General features: G+C 43.0%; 1 protein-coding gene across 5 annotated transcripts in view; it reads right to left on the bottom strand.

Moving 5' to 3' along the window:
• DICER1 (dicer 1, ribonuclease III) overlaps positions 1–18,481 on the bottom strand; it is a 77,761-nt gene that overhangs the window by 13,133 nt on the left and 46,147 nt on the right. For all 5 annotated transcript variants that reach the window (XM_053263765.1, XM_053263789.1, XM_053263756.1 and 2 more), the window contains 10 exons: positions 17,837–17,912; positions 16,892–17,031; positions 14,500–14,679; positions 13,041–13,254; positions 12,381–12,534; positions 10,843–11,025; positions 5,780–5,885; positions 5,518–5,693; positions 3,232–4,012; positions 1,687–1,842 (listed from right to left, as the gene is read on the bottom strand). In XM_053263765.1, coding sequence (XP_053119740.1) covers positions 1,687–1,842; positions 3,232–4,012; positions 5,518–5,693; positions 5,780–5,885; positions 10,843–11,025; positions 12,381–12,534; positions 13,041–13,254; positions 14,500–14,679; positions 16,892–17,031; positions 17,837–17,912 — 2,166 coding nt within the window. The remainder of the gene's footprint in view (positions 1–1,686; positions 1,843–3,231; positions 4,013–5,517; positions 5,694–5,779; positions 5,886–10,842; positions 11,026–12,380; positions 12,535–13,040; positions 13,255–14,499; positions 14,680–16,891; positions 17,032–17,836; positions 17,913–18,481) is intronic.

Genomic DNA, 18,481 nt, shown 5'->3' with positions numbered 1-18,481 from the left:
GGAGGAGGGCTCTCTCCTGCCTAAATATAGGGAGCAGTAAGAGCTTAGAACATTCTCAAATGGATCTTCATGCATGCCCAGAGCCCAGTGTGAAGAAAAACTGAAGTATCGATCCCATTCCTCAACCACATTATAGTGGATAAGGCTTAAAATTCTGGAGGCAAGTTAGTGAGGAATTCCGGAATCCAGAAGAGATTAGCTACAAGAATATGAGGGCTGGTTCAGATAATAGTAGGTCTGGTAATTTTCTTTGCACGTATATAGAAGCATGGCCTAGGATTATGCACTCTCACCATGACAAAGTGGAAGGCATGTATGACCCAGGCATATGAATGGACAAACATAAGCTCAATGTTAGTCTCATTGTATCTGCTGTTGGGAGGAGAACATGACAACTTAAGTCACTTTCTTCCGTGGCGGCTTGCTCTTCAAGCCCACCGCACGTAGATTATCTAGCCAACATTTGAATTGGGTGACAGTTCCATAAAACAGACTGTATAACTAGCAATAGTTACATTTTACAGGGTTGTCTCATGCTTTAGCAGCAACTAAATGTTATTTTACTTACTCTAACTGGTGCATGAACACCCAACCAACCTACTCCAGTCATTTCCTGTCAAGTGCTACTTTCTTCACAGAACAGTAAGGCCCTCTGGTTTCATTATCCATAAGTGATTCCAATGGAACTTAAAGCAAGTGTGCTTTGGATTGTAGCTTTAGCCTACGTACTAGAAGCACATAAAGTACTCCTAGTATTTTAAAAGGACAGAGTTTGCTTTTTGTTGTGACCTTTTCATTCAACATAATAGAAAGTACATGGTGGCTGGGGGGCAGGGATCCAAGCATCACAAAAGCTTCATACCATGATTCACTTAGGGGTGTGCATGAACCGTGGTTTGAGCACTGGTTCGGCACAGGGAGGAGAGCGGGAGCTGCTGGGGCAGTGCTTGGCCCAAGTACCCCTCCACACAGCTACAGGATGCACATGGCGTCCACATATACACGGGTGCCATTTGCATGGTCAGCACTGTTTTGCTGACCACACAAATAATGCCCACGCAGAAGCCATGTGCAAGCTGCATAGGGTGGCAGAGAGCAGGTAAGGACCTGCTCTCCTCTTACCTAAAGCTCCCACTCCCCTCCCTGCGCTGAAGAGGTACTCAAACCGCAGTTTGTGCACCCCCTACATTCACGTGATCAATACGCCTTTCACTCAGATGCTATTGCAGTTTTGCTCTCATGAAGCTAGAACTGGAATGTGTTATTTCTCAGTTTCCGTGGTGAAAAGGGCATCTTCTGCTATACTGATCAAAAAAATAATTTTTCATTACTATATCTATCCAGAATCTTTAAAAGTGAATTCTCTTGAAAGACAATGTGAGCTTTCATTACAGCAGGCCAAGGAAAACAAGCAGTACGTTTTCACAGCAAATATTTCTGCTCTTTTCTGCTTTATTACTGAACCATTTTCTATAAATTGCCCTTCAAAAGTCTTCCAACATCACTACCCTACCCATTTTTATTAATTATAGAGATGTTTTAAGGGGAGTCAAGCACAAAGATGTAGTAGGCTATATTTTGCTGAAGTATGATAGGAAGCAGAGGTCCCCCATTTATCTCTCACTTGTAATAATGTGCTCACGAATTGAGACATTTAATTTTAAATTCATTTCAACAAAGACTTACCATTTCATCTTTTTCCCATTTGTCTGCATTACTCTTGTCTTGGTTTACTATGTAGCCAGGAGGAAGCCAGTTGACAGGTGGATCAAAAATAGATACCACCATACGACTCGGAAGCCCTTTCTTTTTTCCAAGACGGTACAAGTTACAATTGCTGACCTATAATAAAAAGTGTGTATTAATCTACAGATAAATCAAAAGTTCTACACACACTAAGCAAGTCCAGGCTATCACCTTGAGGATTTTTTTAGCATCATTGTGGCAAAAGTTGCCCACTCTATATGAAAATCATAGTATTTTGAAAAGTAGGCAATGTTTATTGCAGAGTAAAATTATATTTAGATATGGGTTACAACCCTATACTCATGATTAATTGTTCAAAGGAGTTTTTAAAATGCCCCCAATTATGGTCAAAATAAAGCTACAAATGAACACAGCCACAAAGTTTCACTAAATCAGATTTGGATCTTATATTCGCTTGATCAATATAAAAATTCGAAGATATAATTAGCATTAAGAGAGAAAGTCACACACCATCTGGGTATAGCAGCTAGATTACAGGGCTCTGATGTAAAAGTGCAGCAGTTTTACTGGTCTGATGAAATATCTAGTAACTACAGACTTCAACATCTGCATATAATCTTTTGCTGAAATCAGTACCACTATGCTATCATGTTGCTCATTGAACTGACCATATATCTTTATACTTTGCAAAAGGGAAACTTGAATTACAGGTGGACCTCATCATCTGTGGCCCAGCACCGCAGTTGTCTATCTGCAGTTGGGCCATCTGCACCAGACCTCTGAATATGCAGGTTTTTAAAGGGGTTAAAAACCATGCATCCATGGTTCCTATGTGGCCAGAAATGACATTTCCGGCTACCATTTTGTGGCTCTTTCTTGAATCCACACACACACACCCCGCGCCACACACACACACACACACGAGATTTTTCGTGGGGAAATGGTAGATTTCAGGAGGCATTGCTGGACAGCTGAAGACCTGCAGAGCATGGCACAGCACTCTATTTCTATTATTTCTTCTGTTCTTAGCTGGGTTTTTTCCGCCTCCAGAAACCTACGCCACCCCCCAATTCCTATCGTCTCAATGCCTTATCATCTGCGGTTTCAGCAGAGAATGGAACCCCCTGTGCATAACGAGGTCCACCTGCATAACAGGAGAATATTTGTTCCACAGTCCTGATACATGCCTGAAGTTCTAACTTCAGTAATGAATGTTTAATGGATGCCCCACCTAAAAAGCTTCTTGGATGGTCTGGAATTTTCAGACATATTCAAACGTACTTTCCGAGCTACAATCAAAATGCTTGACTTTACAAATTCCTAGCAAGTCCCCAGCAATTAATCAATTTACAGTAGCCCTGGTCTTGTGGCGCCATAATAGATATTAACCAATAAATCCAATGGCTGGCAGCTGGAAGAGTGTGTCTGCATCTGTGTCAGAGAGACTGGTATAGCCTTCCAACAGGTTTTATGGTGGTGCTGCTATTATTTATTATTATTATTTGAACAGCAGCTTATACTCACTTTTTTGCTTCTCATATAGGATAGGCGTCCCTCATGAGCATCAGGGTAAGTGCAAAACAAATATGTAGTTATGGCATGCTTTAAAAATGAATCACCAAGCATTTCAAGCCGCTCCAGATTAAATCCATCACTAGCATTTGAAAGAGTCAAAGCCTGAAGAATGAGACCAGGGTTTGGCCCAAGGGTTTTTGAGGAGTACCCATTGAAAGGGCTTGTTACACAATCCATTCTCTCTTTTGAAAGATTAGAAACATCTGAAGCACTGGTGGTCACTGCCATTTTCGGGCATCCATCTGAGGTAGATTTGTTAGCATTTCCATCAAGATAGTTATTACTCAGTAGAGTACATTCATTGCTGGGCTTGAGCTGGTTCTCACTGTTGTAGAAATTCTGAATAGGATACGAGGTAGTTGGTTGTACAGGTATTTCCTGCCTGCAGTAATTTAGCTGATTTCCCTGGCAAAAGTCTCCGTTAGCTAAGTCACAATTGCCGTTGCCAAGGTTTTTATTGTAAGAAACACCATTAATGGTTGCCAGTTCCGCCGAGACATCATTTTGGAGTTTACTGGGCGACTCAATCAATGATCTGTAGTTCACAGACATTTGGTCATGCTTTTCTGCAGAAGAGGTTTTATTAGCACCTTGATGTGCAGCATTTTCAGGGACTACAATTGTGCTGTGCTTACAGTAAGTTTCATTCTCTGCCAGAGAGGAGCTAGGAGCAGAGATGAAGGATTTGCTGTCAATAGATTTTTTCCACCCAAAGTCCAGGTTAGGATATCTGTAAGATAAAGTTATCCCAGTTTTTTAAGCAAATCAAACACATGCACATTCATGCAACACAGGAAGGTAGCCCATAATGCTAGTGCTTCCCACCTTATCCACTCACAGTAGAACATAAAAAATGACAAATCACCTTACGACTATGAATAGAGGCACTGCTCCAAGTGATAAAAGCATGCTGCACATGCAGGGCTACCACTAAGGACTATGGATGGTGGCCATAGTACCACAGTTCTATACCGCAAGTGGGACAAAAATAGACTTGAACTGTGAAGAAATCCTTGCACACTTGCTCCTGTGGTTTGCAACTCCCCCCAGTTTGTGTTTAGCAAGAAGCTGCCATCAAAACCTTGGATTCCCTGCAGAGCAGTGACTGGCTGGGCGGGCCCTGCCTCCAGGAGTGCCTGTGTCCCAGGGAAGGAACTCAAGAGAGGGCGGAGTCAGTCTGACAGTGGAACTTGGAGACTCAACATGCAGTCTTCCTGGATTCCTGAAGTAGGTCACAAGGATCTGCTAGTTCAGGCTACTTAGCTTCTTCATCATATTTGGGTTAATATGTGGTATTGTAGTCTCCCTCCCGTACTCCTTTTCAAATCTAGGCCCTTCCCTCTTTGGTAAAACAAACCAACTTATGAATTTGAACTGCTGGTCTGTGTTTAGTGTGTCTGAATCTTTAAATCTGGCCCCTGCTAACTTGGCAAAGAGGCACCTTTTACCATGGTGATTCTCTTTATTTAGCATGGGGAGAGCAACTTGCCCTATCCACCTCCAGCACAGTACCTCCAGTGACTGTTGCTGGTGTCTATCTTATGTTTCTTTTTCGATTGTGAGCCCTTTGGAGACAGGGATCCATCTTATTTATGTATTATTTCTCTGTGTAAACCCACCCTGAGCCATTTTTGGAAGGGTGGTATAGAAACCAAACAAACAAACTCCCCATGGCTTCAGGACACACTGATATAAACAGAGGGTCGCTCTGGGGCTAGCCATCCTAGACCCATCAGGAGGGCTATTACATGCACTGCCTCACAAATGCTTGTTCAAGTGCTAGAAGTCACCACTAAGCTAAACAGATTGCTTACCTGTAACAGCTGATCCTTTGGTGATCCGTGTTCATTCACAAGTCCTGCCTGGCCTCCTCGCTACACAGATGTTGCTGTGGCAATAAATGCTTACTACATGCCTTTATTCTCTCTTAATGAAATAATAACCTCTCTTCACATTGGTCATTCAATAACTGAGAAACAGGAGCTCTAACCGCCAAAATTAACAGCTGTGTCTCATGTGCAGTGAGCAGAGCCAAGTGCCTCAAAGAGCTATGGAATTCTCCTGCAAGGATCTACTGTGCAGGCGCAGGCCCCAATATTGTGAAGGAACACGGACTACCACTAGGATCTTTCGTATGCCAAGCTGTGAATCCAACCCCATGTTCCCAAGTGAGAAGTTACAACAGGTACAAAGCATCAAACTGCTGTTCAACAGGATTACAAAGAGAGCCCATACCTGAAATCTGCAGGAAGTGACTTCACTCCTACACCAGCATCAATAGCGGTTTGGGATCTGAGTTCCTCGGCTGTCAAAAGGCAGTGAAGACGATAAAGAATGCTAGGGAGACAAACTGCTTTTCTCCACAGTGATGCTGGAATGGGATGTATAGCACAGAGTTCTGGAACTAAGATCTTTACACACACAAAAAAAGTCCTCTTAAAATCTGGAATTCTCTTTTAGAATGATAAATTACCATACAATGTAAAATATACATTACCTGCTTGTTCTGTAGACTTTCCCACTTAGCCTTCCTCTTCTCAGCACTGCTTAATGGAAGAGCTTTCCCCTTCTGATTCAAATGACGAGGAGTCAAAAGATTAAGTCTAAAAACAAAACGTAAAAGCCTTTTCTTTAGAGTCTTGGTCATGACACACAATATCGCTATCTGGAAAGCACACAGTAGAGGGAAAAAGGAAAAGAGGGAATATAAATAAATAAAATGAATGAAGATATTAAGACTACAAATGTGGAGAACTCCCTTAAGGTATTACACTGGTTTTACAGAAATGTTTTAGTTCTCTTGAAATTCTTCAGATGTTCCACCCAAGCAGATGTTTCACCCAAGAAGGGAAGAGAGCTGGTCTTGTGGTAGCAAGCATGATTTGTTCCCTTTGCTAAGCAGGATTCACACTGGTTGCATATAATTGGGAGATGACATGCATGAGCACTGTAAGATATTCCCTGTAGGGGGTGGAGCCGCTCTGGGAAAAGCATCTGATGTTCCAAGTAGCAATGTGCAAAAAATTTCGGGCACAGATCGATCTGTGCCCGAAACGAGCAATTTCGGGTGATTCGGGTCCGAACCAAATCACCCCCGATGTCCCCCGATATTTTTCGGGCCTGAGCCGAATCACCCCTGATTCAGGCCCGAAAAATGTGGGTGATTCGGGCTGACGTCTCTTTGAATTTCCCACCTTTTTGCCTCCATTGATTTGAATGCAAAAAGGTCTGATGTGACGTCAGCTCGAATTTTGGGTCCCAGCGGCAAAATAGTGGGGTGGGGTGGTAGTGCCTAATGGATGGAGGCTACCACCCAAATTTCAGGGGAAATGGGCAAAGGGCTGATTTTTGGGGAATTTTTGAAGTTTTAGTGTCTTTGGGGCAGTTCGGGGGCATAGCGTGGGATCTGGGCAAAAAGAGTGGTGTGGGGTGGTAGTGCCTAATGGGTGGAGGCTACCACCCCAATTTCAGAGTGATTGGGCAGAGGGCTGATTTTTGGGGAATTGTTAAAGTTTACGCGTCTTTAAGGTTTTTCCTCATAGGGTATGCATGGAGCTTTCAGCAGCCCCATAAGTGCACTTGGGGGGTGCTGGGGTGGCCCAGAGCGAGTGGTAGTGTAGTGCACATAGGGTGCCAACCACCCCCATGGGTTTCTAACCCATGGGGTACAGGGTTCTGTTGTTTCAGAGGTATTCTGAGTGTGGATTCTATGATAGCTAATGAGATTTTCAATGAAACACCATGAATCCACTCTAATTTGCTCTTTTTGAATCCACTCTTTTTGCCCAGATCCCACGCTATGCCCCCGATCTGCCCCAAAGACACTAAAACTTCAAAAATTCCCCAAAAATCAGCCCTTTGCCCAATCCCCCTGAAATTTGGGTAGTAGCCTCCAACCATTGGGCACTACCACCCCACCCCACTATTTTGCCCCTGGGACCCATTTTTCATACCCGAATCGATTCGGATCAGGGGTGATTCGGGTAGCCCAGATTCGGGCACAGAACAGAACGGGGGTGATTCGGTTCGGGTCCCAAACCGAATGACCGAAAACCCGAATTGCACACCCCTGGTTCCAAGTTCCCTCCCTGGCTTCTCCAAGATAGGGCTGAGAGAATCCTGCCTGGAACCTTGGATAAGCCACTGCCAGTCTGTGTAGACAATACTGAGCTAGATGGAACAATGAGAACCAGCATAGTAGTGGTTAGAGTGTTGGACTAGGATGAGGAAGACTTGAGTTTGAATCCCCATTCAACCATGAAACTCACTGGGTGACTCCCAGTCATATATCTCTCAGCCTAATCTACCCTCACAGGGTTGTTGTGAGGATAAAAATAAGCATCTGAGCTCTTCGGAGGAAGAGCGGAATATAAGTCTAAAAAAATGAAAATGAAATGAAATGGTCTGACTCAGTATATGGCAGCTTCCTATGAACCTACAAATTCACCTCAGAAATTTGGCTCATATAAAGCCCAATGGCAACAACAGTTAATATTTGTTTTCTGAAAAATGGATATCAAATAATCAGATGGAGCAGCACCTAAAACCACTACTCAGTTTGGAAAGATTTAAGCTATATTACCACCCATACAGCTAAAAATCAGATTTAGTAATAATCATCACTGGCTGATATCTTGTGTTCCTAAAGAGCAAAATTTTATCCCAACAACTGTTAAGGTGTAATAATAATGATGATGATGATGATGATAATGTATGCCGTCAAGTAGATTTTGACTCCTGGCACGCACAGAACCCTGTGGATGTCTTTGGTAGAATACAGGAGGGGTTTAACATTGCCTCCTCCCGTACAGTCTGGGATGATGCCTTTCAGCATCTTCCTATACTGTTGCTGCCTGATATAGGTATTTCGCATAGTCTGGGAAATACCAGCGGGGATTCAAACCGGCAATCTTCTGCTTGTTAGTCAAGCATTTCCCCGCTGCAAATACCAGGCCAAAAATATTGGCACAAATGCTATATGAGGGTCGAGATCTATTCCACCTGTAACTTCAAACCTATGGAAGTAGTCCAGTCTAGATTCCTTTGTGCAATATTTCAGGTGCCTAGATGTGTCTCGAATGCCACCTGACGCCTAGAAGCAGGTCTAACCAGAGACAAGGCCCAGGGATGGCTGCACACATTTAACTACTGGCTCAAATTACATTTCTGCCATCAGGGCCTTGCCCCCCTGGTACTGAAAGCCGAGTTCCACTCTAACTGGTGTAGGAGCCTCTATGATGAATTGGGTAGATATGGCTTCTCTCCACAATACTTGTTTTCATGGGGACATGATGCTGCCAAAGAAATTATTTAACAATGAATAGTGGATACAGAGAAGCAAGTTGATCTAAGCTTTGTGCCCCCTAGTAGTATTGCAGATGGCTTCCCAAACTACCCTCAGCCAGCTGCGTACCTCACTCTAAATCAGAGGAGAGCTTTCTAGCTGGTGCGGTTTAATGCCCTGCCTTCTGCCATTTTGAATGGCGGATTTAAGAAAATAACACTCAGGAACCAGCTATGTCCATGCGGTTCAGGCAATATTGAAACCATTTCACATGTTCTTCTATATTGTTCATATTATAGGGACATTCGTATTGCCTGGATTGAACTAATTTTTAAAAAATATGCCCATTCGACCAGAAGAATACTATATCTCTTTCCTTCTGGCAGACCAGTATATAGCCATTATAGCTGGGGTAGCAAGATTCTGTGCATCAGCTTGTAAACCAAGACGGTAGCAACTGACTAACTGTAATTGAGATCTCTGTGTACTTTGATGTTCTTTTATCTAGCTCAGTTGTTTTGATCTTATTTTGATTGTTATTTTTATTTGCTGATTGCTGGTCATTGACCATAATAAATTCATTCATCACTGACATCTTGTGTGCTGAAAAATCTCAAGGCAATTTTCACTGATCTTCCTCTTCTTCTGCAGCCCTCTCTCCCTTCCAAAATGTGTCCCCTCAGGGCTCCACAATCTTCCAGGGCATATTTTTTGGACACACAGTTGGCTGCGGAGGCGAGGCGGGGGCACTCTCATTGCATGTGTGTAATGTTTACAGGTCATATTTTTATGTTGCTCTTTATGTAAGACAATAACTGGAAACTATAAGCTTATTAAAAAGGCAATGCAAATCAATGCTAATTTTAAGCTTGTCAAAATTGTATTTTATTTAAGTTGGTGGGTCGTTTTTTTAGCGACACAAAGCAAAGAGAAACATAAGGTAGGGGTGGGTCCGGACCGGTCCGGAGGCCATTGAAATGGCCTCCAGACCAGTCCGGACCCTGGTGGTTCAGTTCGGGGGTGCGGGGTCACTTTAAGAGCGGCGGGAGGGTTTACTTACCCCTCCCGCCGCTTTCCCGATGTGGCGCCCGTAAAGTTCCGAGTAATTGGGGCGGCAGGATACCTCCCTGCAGCCCCTCCCCCGCTGCTCCTCTGCAAACTCCCCAAGAGTCCGTTGCGCGCCCGTCAACAGAGGACAGTCTAACCACCCTCTTTCCTGGCCAGAAAAGGAGGATTTCGATATCTGCCCAAGCAGGGGAACGCCAAAGCCCCGAGCAAGCCGGTCATCCGGCCGTACCGCCCGCCGACTGCCCAGGAGGTCTATTACCAGAGGATCCAGCTGGCTCAGAAACAGGCGGCACAGCTGGTGCAGCAGCAGCCTCGGCCCACCCCGGTGCTGTCCACGGCGCCTCCGAGAGCTTCTTTTGCCTTGCAGAAATTTTGAAAGGGACACTTGGGAGAAACATTCTGTTTGCAAACTGCAAACAGCAAAGTTGTGAAGATGCGCACGCGCGCGCGCGCAAAGGACTCTTGGGAAGTTCTCAGATAGCTCTCTGCCGCCCCTTCCCCACTGCAAACTTCCCAAGAGTCCTTTGCGCGCGTGTGCGCGCGCGTCTTCACGACTTTGCTGTTTGCAATTTGCAAACAGAATGTTTCTCCCAAGTGTCCCTTTCAAAATTTCTGCAAGGCAAAAGAAGCTCTCGGAGGCGCCGTGGACAGCACCGGGGTGGGCCGAGGCTGCTGCTGCACCAGCTGTGCCGCCTGTTTCTGAGCCAGCTGGATCCTCTGGTAATAGACCTCCTGGGCAGTCGGCGGGCGGTACGGCCGGATGACTGGCTTGCTCGGGGCTTTGGCGTTCCCCTGCTTGGGCAGATATCAAAATCCTCCTTTTCCGGCCGGGAAAGAGGGTGGTTAGACTGTCCTCTGTTGACGTGTGCGTGCGCGGGCGCGCAACGGACTCTTGGGGAGTTTGCAGAGGAGCAGCGGGGAAGGGGCTGCAGGGAGGTATCCTGCTGCCCCAATTACTCGGAACTTTACGGGCGCCACATCGGGAAAGCGGCGGGAGGGGTAAGTACACCCTCCCGCCGCTCTTAAAGTGACCCCGCACCCCAGTGCCAGACCGCAGTGTGGCGGTTCCATGCACACCCCTAACATAAGGTACCTAGAAGTTAGAAAAATTAAATATGGCCATCGAAAAGCAAGTTTAATTTTACTAACAAAATATTTCTTAAAGCTATATAGAAAAGAGGTCTGACTCTTTTAGATTAAGTATTTACCTTGAAGATGTGTGGTCCACATCCAGCAATGGCTGGTTGAGATTGGTCAAGTCAAGGTTATACTTGGTTTTATAATATTCAGCAAAAGTTTCATATTCTGGGGAAGGAAATTTGCTCAATGGAGTAAGATCTGTGTAGACATCAGCAACATAAAATCGGTGAGGCTGATCAAAATTCCGATACCTAGATGGAAGCAGATGTTTAGGTTGGGATATGAAGCCGAAAATAAAGTTATTTTCTAACTTTGTAAATGCTAAATGACTGGATCTATTAAATTAGTCAAACAGCCTCTAAAATACAGCACTATGTTTAGGAATGTCCTAAAGCCATTTAAAAAAACAAAAAACAAAAAACCAGACACTCCCATGCCCTATCAAGCTACTTTTAACCTCCCCCTTTCAAAATCAGTCTGCCATGTTGTCATTGGGATACTAAGCAAAGGCCCTACAGGGGTTCAGGATCAGTTGCATGTTGCCTTTGATCTTGATAGGGTGGGAGGGAGAATGTGTGTGTTGAAACAGGAAGTAAAGATATTAAAAATGGATTTATGTTTTTAAAGCACATGTATAATTCAACATCATTTTAGTTTTTATTTGCAAGTTCCATAACATCTTTAACCCAGAATACTTCCATTTTTGCTCTTTTGATTTATGCTTAAAATGCTTGCAGGATTTTAAATTTGTATTCCTCTTGTTTCACTAGTTCCCCCATGTTAGGAATGCAACCACAGTAATCACCATATTTCCATGTCAAAGCTTTTAAAGAATGAGCATAAACCAACTATTTATGGATGATGGAACCACTATCCAGATCTGGGAGCTGTGCACACTCCCAATTTACCACTGTGTGAGAGCAAACAACCTGATAAGAGGAAGGAGAAGCGACTGTGACGAGACAGGAGCTGGGCAGGACAGCACTGTCCTACCCAGCTTTCATACCCAGCATTTGACCAAGGTAGGAGGAAAAGCTGTCCTACCCAGCTCCTGTCTCCCACACCATCACTTCTCCCTCCTCTTAACTAGTTGTTTGCTCCGAAACCTGGGTAGGACACTTGTCCTACTCAGTTTTCAGTTGTGTGAACAGCCTCAATATCTAGTTTTCTGCATGACACGAGACAGGATTTCCTTTCGTTTAGGCCAGGCCTGCTCAACTTAGGCCCTCCAGCTGTTTTTGGACTACAATTCCCAGAATCCCCAGCCACACTGGCCAATAGCCAGGGATTATGGGAGTTGTGGGCCAACATCTGCAGGAGGGCCGAAGTTGAGCAAGCCTGGTTTAGGCAAAGCAACTACTGTAGTTGGACTATTGCAGTTAGGCAGGGATGAAAAACTCCTTCTGGACAATTAGGAACAAGAGAGTTTTTTATTGTATCTAATGTGGGGGGACCTATTCTCTACTTTGTCATGCTAACTATCAGACAACTAGGAAACTAAATGCTCTAAGTCAAGGCTGAGTAACATTAGATATCCTTATGTTTGCATGTGGAGAATACTGGTTCCTACAAATACAGAGATAGTTATAGTTCACAGGATACTTGCCTTGGAATGATAACTGCATCCTGGTAATCCTCTAATTTGAAAATAAAAGGTGTTTCTTTTGTATACTGTGTACTGGGAATGCCTGTACGAGCTTCAGATTTCTCAATATCTTCCATAAATGTAAAATCAATGTCCAAAGTGCTGGAGCCATCAACTTAAAAAAAAAAAAAAAGAGTGAGTGAGTTTCAAAACTTAAGTTTTTAAAAAATGCTATTTCAGATCCTTAATACAGATTCCTTGCTGTGTGTGCATGCGCACCACACACACTCACTCACACACACACCCTATGTTACAATAAATGTATGATCAAAGACTCTCAGTTATATTAAACCAGGGATTCTTAATCTGGGGTCTATGGGATAGAACCATCAGGTGGTCCATGGGAAAATCTTTGCTGCACTGAATATAATTTGCTTTCTGTTAAGTCAGAACAAAGTTCATGAGAATAACTACCCATTTTTTCTTTAATATATACTGGAGTCTTATGAAAATATATCGTATAAATTGGATGGGGATCTATGGGTGCAAAAAAGATTAAGAACTCCTGTATTAAACACTCTTGATGCCATTCTAAACATGGTCACTCTTCTTTCCTGAAACTTTATTAAAAGAACACCATGTAAATGAAACAAAATCAATATTGACAAGAGCACTCCTTACCAACATTAAGAGGTAGAACACAATAGGCTGAATCAGCATCTGTAGGTCTGAATTCTAGTGCAGGTTTCTCAAGTCGAAGAATGTGTGAGAAAATGTACTGGTGAAGTCTTGTGATCAACTCGAGAACTTGTAGAGACAGAGTGAAGCCTGATTTCTTTAGCTCAATAGATATGGTCACTTCTCCTGAGCGGGTATATACAGGGAAGTGAGGAATCTGACGGCAGAGAGTGTGAAACAAATGGACAACATCAATGAACTGAATCCAAACCTTGCACAAATGAAAGGAAGACACAGGAACTTTCCCATCCACAGCACCTCCCTGAATTCTCCAAGATGTTCCTGAGGAGTCAGGAGACTCTCTGGAATGGATGAGATAGGGTAGGGAATCGCAAAAATAAAGAAGCAAGCAGAGACACCTTCCATGACCAGCTTTTCAGGCACAAGAGCTGTTGTGAGAAGGAAAAGGCAGACATTTTTTCTTCTACTCAGGCAAGATGTGAATCCAACCCAGAGTTTCAATAAGGCACTGGTCAAAGGTCATTCTGGTTAGCTTCCAATACTCAACTAGTATTTAAGAGGTACATAAAAGAAAGATTTTCACAACGTATTAGCTATTCACTCTTACTAATTCTGTGAATAGGAATACAAGGAACAATGTGTTAAGATCAGATCCGGTTTCAAAACTACTACTTTATTATTTATTTATTTTATTTCGTACATCTATATACCGCCCCATATTAAAAAGTCCCTGGATGGTTCACTTCTATTTATATACTGCTTTTAGGTTTACAAGGGGAGAAGGAGAGAGAGAGAGAGAGAGATCCCTGTCCCCAAAGGGTTCACAATCTTAAAAAAAAAAAAAAAAAAAGGTACCAGCAACAGCCACTGGAGGGATGCTTTGCTGGGGATGGATAGAGTCAGTCGCTCTCTCCTGCTCAATATAAAAGAATCACCACTTTTAAAAGGTGTCTCTTTGCTCAGTTAGCATGGGTATGTCAAAACTGACAAAAAGAAAGTGTATACAAGAGAGAAGTTTGTGCCCTGCAGCACACAAATAATTGCCCGAGTATCAAGATGGCAACTACCGTTAACAGTTCCCTCATGTTTCACAGAAATTTGAAGGAGACCTGATCTAACATACCAGACTTAATCAAAACGTTAACACTGACTGAGACCAAAGCACATACAAATTTTCAGTGGAGAAAAAGGCATAGTTCAAAACTTGACTACCAGTTTAAAGCACAAGACAATAGGATTTGGGGCAGTCTTTGCATTGTGATCAGACATTGCTCTGGATTACGGCATATGATTTTAAGAGCAAGATCTTTCAATACAACAGCCATCTGAAAGCATCAGTAATATGATAAGATATCAAGTTGCTTTGTGAACATGAATTTGTGATGCAACACCAAATTAAACTAGAGAGTGTACAAAGAAAAAAATATTTATTTATAATTACCTGAGGTATAGGTTTGGCTGTCAGTATTCCAAAGCATCTTGTAGTATCCTCAGGAGGATATAGCTTTCGTCGCCTAAAGTTGAGCTCATCAGGTAGAGGGGTAGTTAATACCATTCCAATTACATAAAGGTAACAAGGTTGATCAGGTTTGGGATAACTATTCCTCAAGCATACTGGAATCTAGAGAGACAATTTTAAATAAAGACATTCAAAGTTGGTAGCAATATACACATTTGTTAAAACTTCAGTGCAGCATTTTTTTTTAAGCTATGAGGTTATCGAGTACATTAACCATAGAATTTTTGTCTATCTATCAACAGTCAGCAAAACTAGAATGATCAGTCATGGGCTGACATACTGAACAACTTTACATACACATTGTAAAGTTGCATTTGCACAGTTGTACAAGTGGAACCTTACAACCTGGAAGTTGCTTCCAGTGGCTGACATCTTCTACACTCCACAGTGTGGATAACTTCCATCATATTATTAAAAAAGCCCTCCCTTAATCCCTCCAACCTGGATAACTATAGACCTGTATCTAACCTTCCCTTTTTGGGCAAGGTGATAGAGTGTGTGGTGGCGTCCCAGCTGCAGAGGATCTTGGATGATACGGATTATCTGGACCCTTTTCAATCTGGCTTCCACCTCGGATACGGGACCGAAACTGCCTTGATCGCTCTAGTGGATGACCATTGCCGGGAACTAGACAGGGGGAGTGTGTCCCTGTTGGTTCTGCTGGACCTCTCAGCGGCATTCAATACCATCGACCATGGTATCCTTCTGGACCAACTCTTGAGTATGGGAATTGGAGATACTGTGTTGGGAGTGGCTCCATTACTTTCTTGTGGGGGAGGGTGCAGAAGGTGGTGCTGGGGGACTACTGCTCAGCCCCGTGGCCATTGGCCTGTGGGGTCCCGCGGGGTTCAGTTTTGTCCCCTATGGTGTTTAACATCTACATGAAGCTGCTGAGAGAGGTCATCTGGGGACTTGGACTGAGTTACTAGCAATATGCACATGACACTCAGCTCTCTCTCTCCTTGTCACCTGATCCTAGGGAGGCGGTGGATGTCCTGAATCGGGGGCTGGAGGCCGTGATGGGTTGGATGTGGGCTAATAAACTGAAATTGAATCCGGACAAGGCGGAGGTAATGTTGGTCAGTAGGAGAGCCAATCGGGATGAGGTGATTCTCCCTGTTCTAGATGGGGTTACACTCCGCTTGAAGGAACAAGTATGCAGCTTGGGGGTATTACTGGACCCGGCTCTGCTTTTGGAAGCTCAGGGGTGCCTTTGTACGACTTCGGCTAGTGCACCAGCTGCGTCCCTTTCTCGAGAAGGCAGATCTGGCCACAGTTACCCATGCCTTAGTCACGTCATGGCTGGATTACTGTAATACACTCTACGTGGGGCTGCCCTTGAAGAATATCATGAAACTGCAGCTTGTACAAAATGGGGCAGCTGGGGTTCTATCTGGAGCTGCCCAGTGTGATCATATCACACCTATTTTGAAAGAGCTGCACTGGTTACTAGTGTGTTTCCGGGTCCAATTCAAGTTGCTGGTTTTGACATTTAAAGCCTCAGTGGTTTGGGCCCGGGATACCTGGAGGACTGCCTGCTCCCAATGGTTGCTGCCCGCTTGACGAGATCATCTGAGTGGGCTCTGCTCTGGGTGCCGACAATGAGGGAGGCTCGGTTGTGGTGCACGCAGGACAGGGCCTTCTCTGTTGCTGCCCCCAGACTTTGGAATGCTCTCCCAGTGGCCATTCGCTCCTCTGACTCCATCACAGTTTTTAAAAAACTTGTTAAATCTTGGCTTTTTATCCAGGCCTTTACATGATTGTTTTATTGCTGCTTCTGTGTGTTTTTTATCCATGTACAGTTTTTTTGTCTGTATTTTATTCATTTTAAATTAGATTTGTTGTCATATTTTTAGCTTTAGTTTTAACTGTCATTTTTATTATGTTTTTTAAATTTTTGTAAACTGCCTTGGGATTGTTTTTAATCAAAGGCAGTATATAAATGTAACAATAAATAAATAAATAAATAAATGCATGACAAGTAGTAGAATACGTTATTGATAATGGAGCGAAATCTTCATGAAGCCGGCTGTTGCCTAAAAAAAGCTCATGTCTCAATAAGTTGGTGAGACTTTAAGGAGCCAAAGCACTCTTTGTTTATGCACTCTGGTATAAAGTCATAATAAATAAATTAAGTGTAACAGCAACAACAATGAAACAGTTCATAAGCAGCTACAGTCAAATGCTAAAGAACTTGCTCTGCACCTTAAAAAACTTGTAGGCACAAAAAGTATGGTCAGAAGAACTATAAACCAAACTTATGTGATTCAACTTTACAAACAGAAACAAAGTGGGAGCACAGAAGTATACTAACAGCTTTAGGGTAGCATTGCCTTCGTTTTGTAGAGCCGGGTCTTCCTGGAACACTGGTTTCTTCTTCGTCATGCAAATCAAGTTCCTCCTCATACTTCACTGTCTCTTTACCAACAGGCATTAAGTGATCATCCAGCTCTCCTGAAATATGTTGACAAAGCACCAATAATAAATTGAATAATTTAACTATGTATGAAATCTTCCCACCAAGCAGACACAACATGTAGAGCCTGCAATTCACAGTGCTGAGGAACAGTGACATTTGGGTGAACTCAGTAACAGGGCATTAGCAACGATGACACATGCTCCTTATATTCCCTGCCAATTGAAGGTCTGAAGTTGCTAATCTGTTTTAAGGCAATGAAGGTAAAAGTTAGATTTAAAGTACACAAAAAAGGAGAATTAAAAATAATCCTCCCATTGTTGCTATTTCAATTTCCTGCACCAAAAGACTCAGAGAAAGCTATCCACATTTAAATTACTGGGAAAACCTTTCTCAGACACTACCACAACTTCGTTAAGTGTCATTGTTGTTAGAAACCAAACTGTAATGCCAAGTATCTGAAAATAATACTTTCTGGTTGATTCTACGTATGTTTACTCTTAAGCAAATACTACAGAGATCCATGAACTTATTCCCAAGAAAGCATATATAGAATTGCCTTCTTGGAAAACACAGCATTTCTATGCGGCGAACAAAATTATATCACCAGCCAATATACAGGAGTTTCATAACCCTCTAAAAGTGCACTAACATTCCTCGTGTGCTTTCTACAATCTGCTGAAATATTTCAGGCTACTTAAATGGGGACAAAATTGATATATTGACAGAATAAGCATGAATTTGGCAAGTGATTCAACACAGTAATGCATCAAGCTTTCAAAATTGAGCCTGTTAAGTTTTTCATTGCCAAATAAATGGTATTTGATTTCAAAAGCCACTTACCAATTTTATGCAATTTTTCACAGCAAATAAGAGCCACAACTCTCTCTGCTAATCTCGTACAACTCATTGGAGGACCCTAGAAAATAAAATTGACGCAAGCCTATCATTAAGTGCATTGTGATTTTCTAATAAATATGAAACACACAAACCACATAGTTTGAAAAAATTTATAAAAACACTCTATGCAAATACTAGATTGAAGAGAAAAATATTCCAAAATACTAATCCTATTAACTCGAGCCTGGCCAAAAATGCATACATGCAATTCAAATACCCATATAGGTTTTTTTTCCTTTTTTAAAAGCAAGCTGCAGTGAGTGAGAGACATAATATCTTACTGTAACAAATGCCAGACCACACACTTATAGTTCAACTGCACAAGGAACATGAAGGAGAAACACAACATTGTCATTTACAGGAACTAGCAGACACTGCGACGAGGACAGCTGCGGACCTATTCCTACCAGGACCCGACTCCGGCCCCAGCACTTCCTCTGGCCTCTGCACAGCACAGCTCTGCCATTCAAGAGTTATTTTAACCATCTGGTGGGGATGATGGAGGAGCGGGGTGGGGGATATCGCCTCCATTTCTCCTGTGCAATACTCTAAAGGGACCTTCTGGGTCCTAGGGGTTGCAGTGTTTGG

This window comes from Hemicordylus capensis, chromosome 1 (genome assembly GCF_027244095.1).
Source record: "Hemicordylus capensis ecotype Gifberg chromosome 1, rHemCap1.1.pri, whole genome shotgun sequence".
In the NCBI taxonomy this organism is placed as follows: Eukaryota; Metazoa; Chordata; class Lepidosauria; order Squamata; family Cordylidae; genus Hemicordylus; species Hemicordylus capensis.
This window is presented reverse-complemented; position numbering and strand designations above follow the sequence as displayed.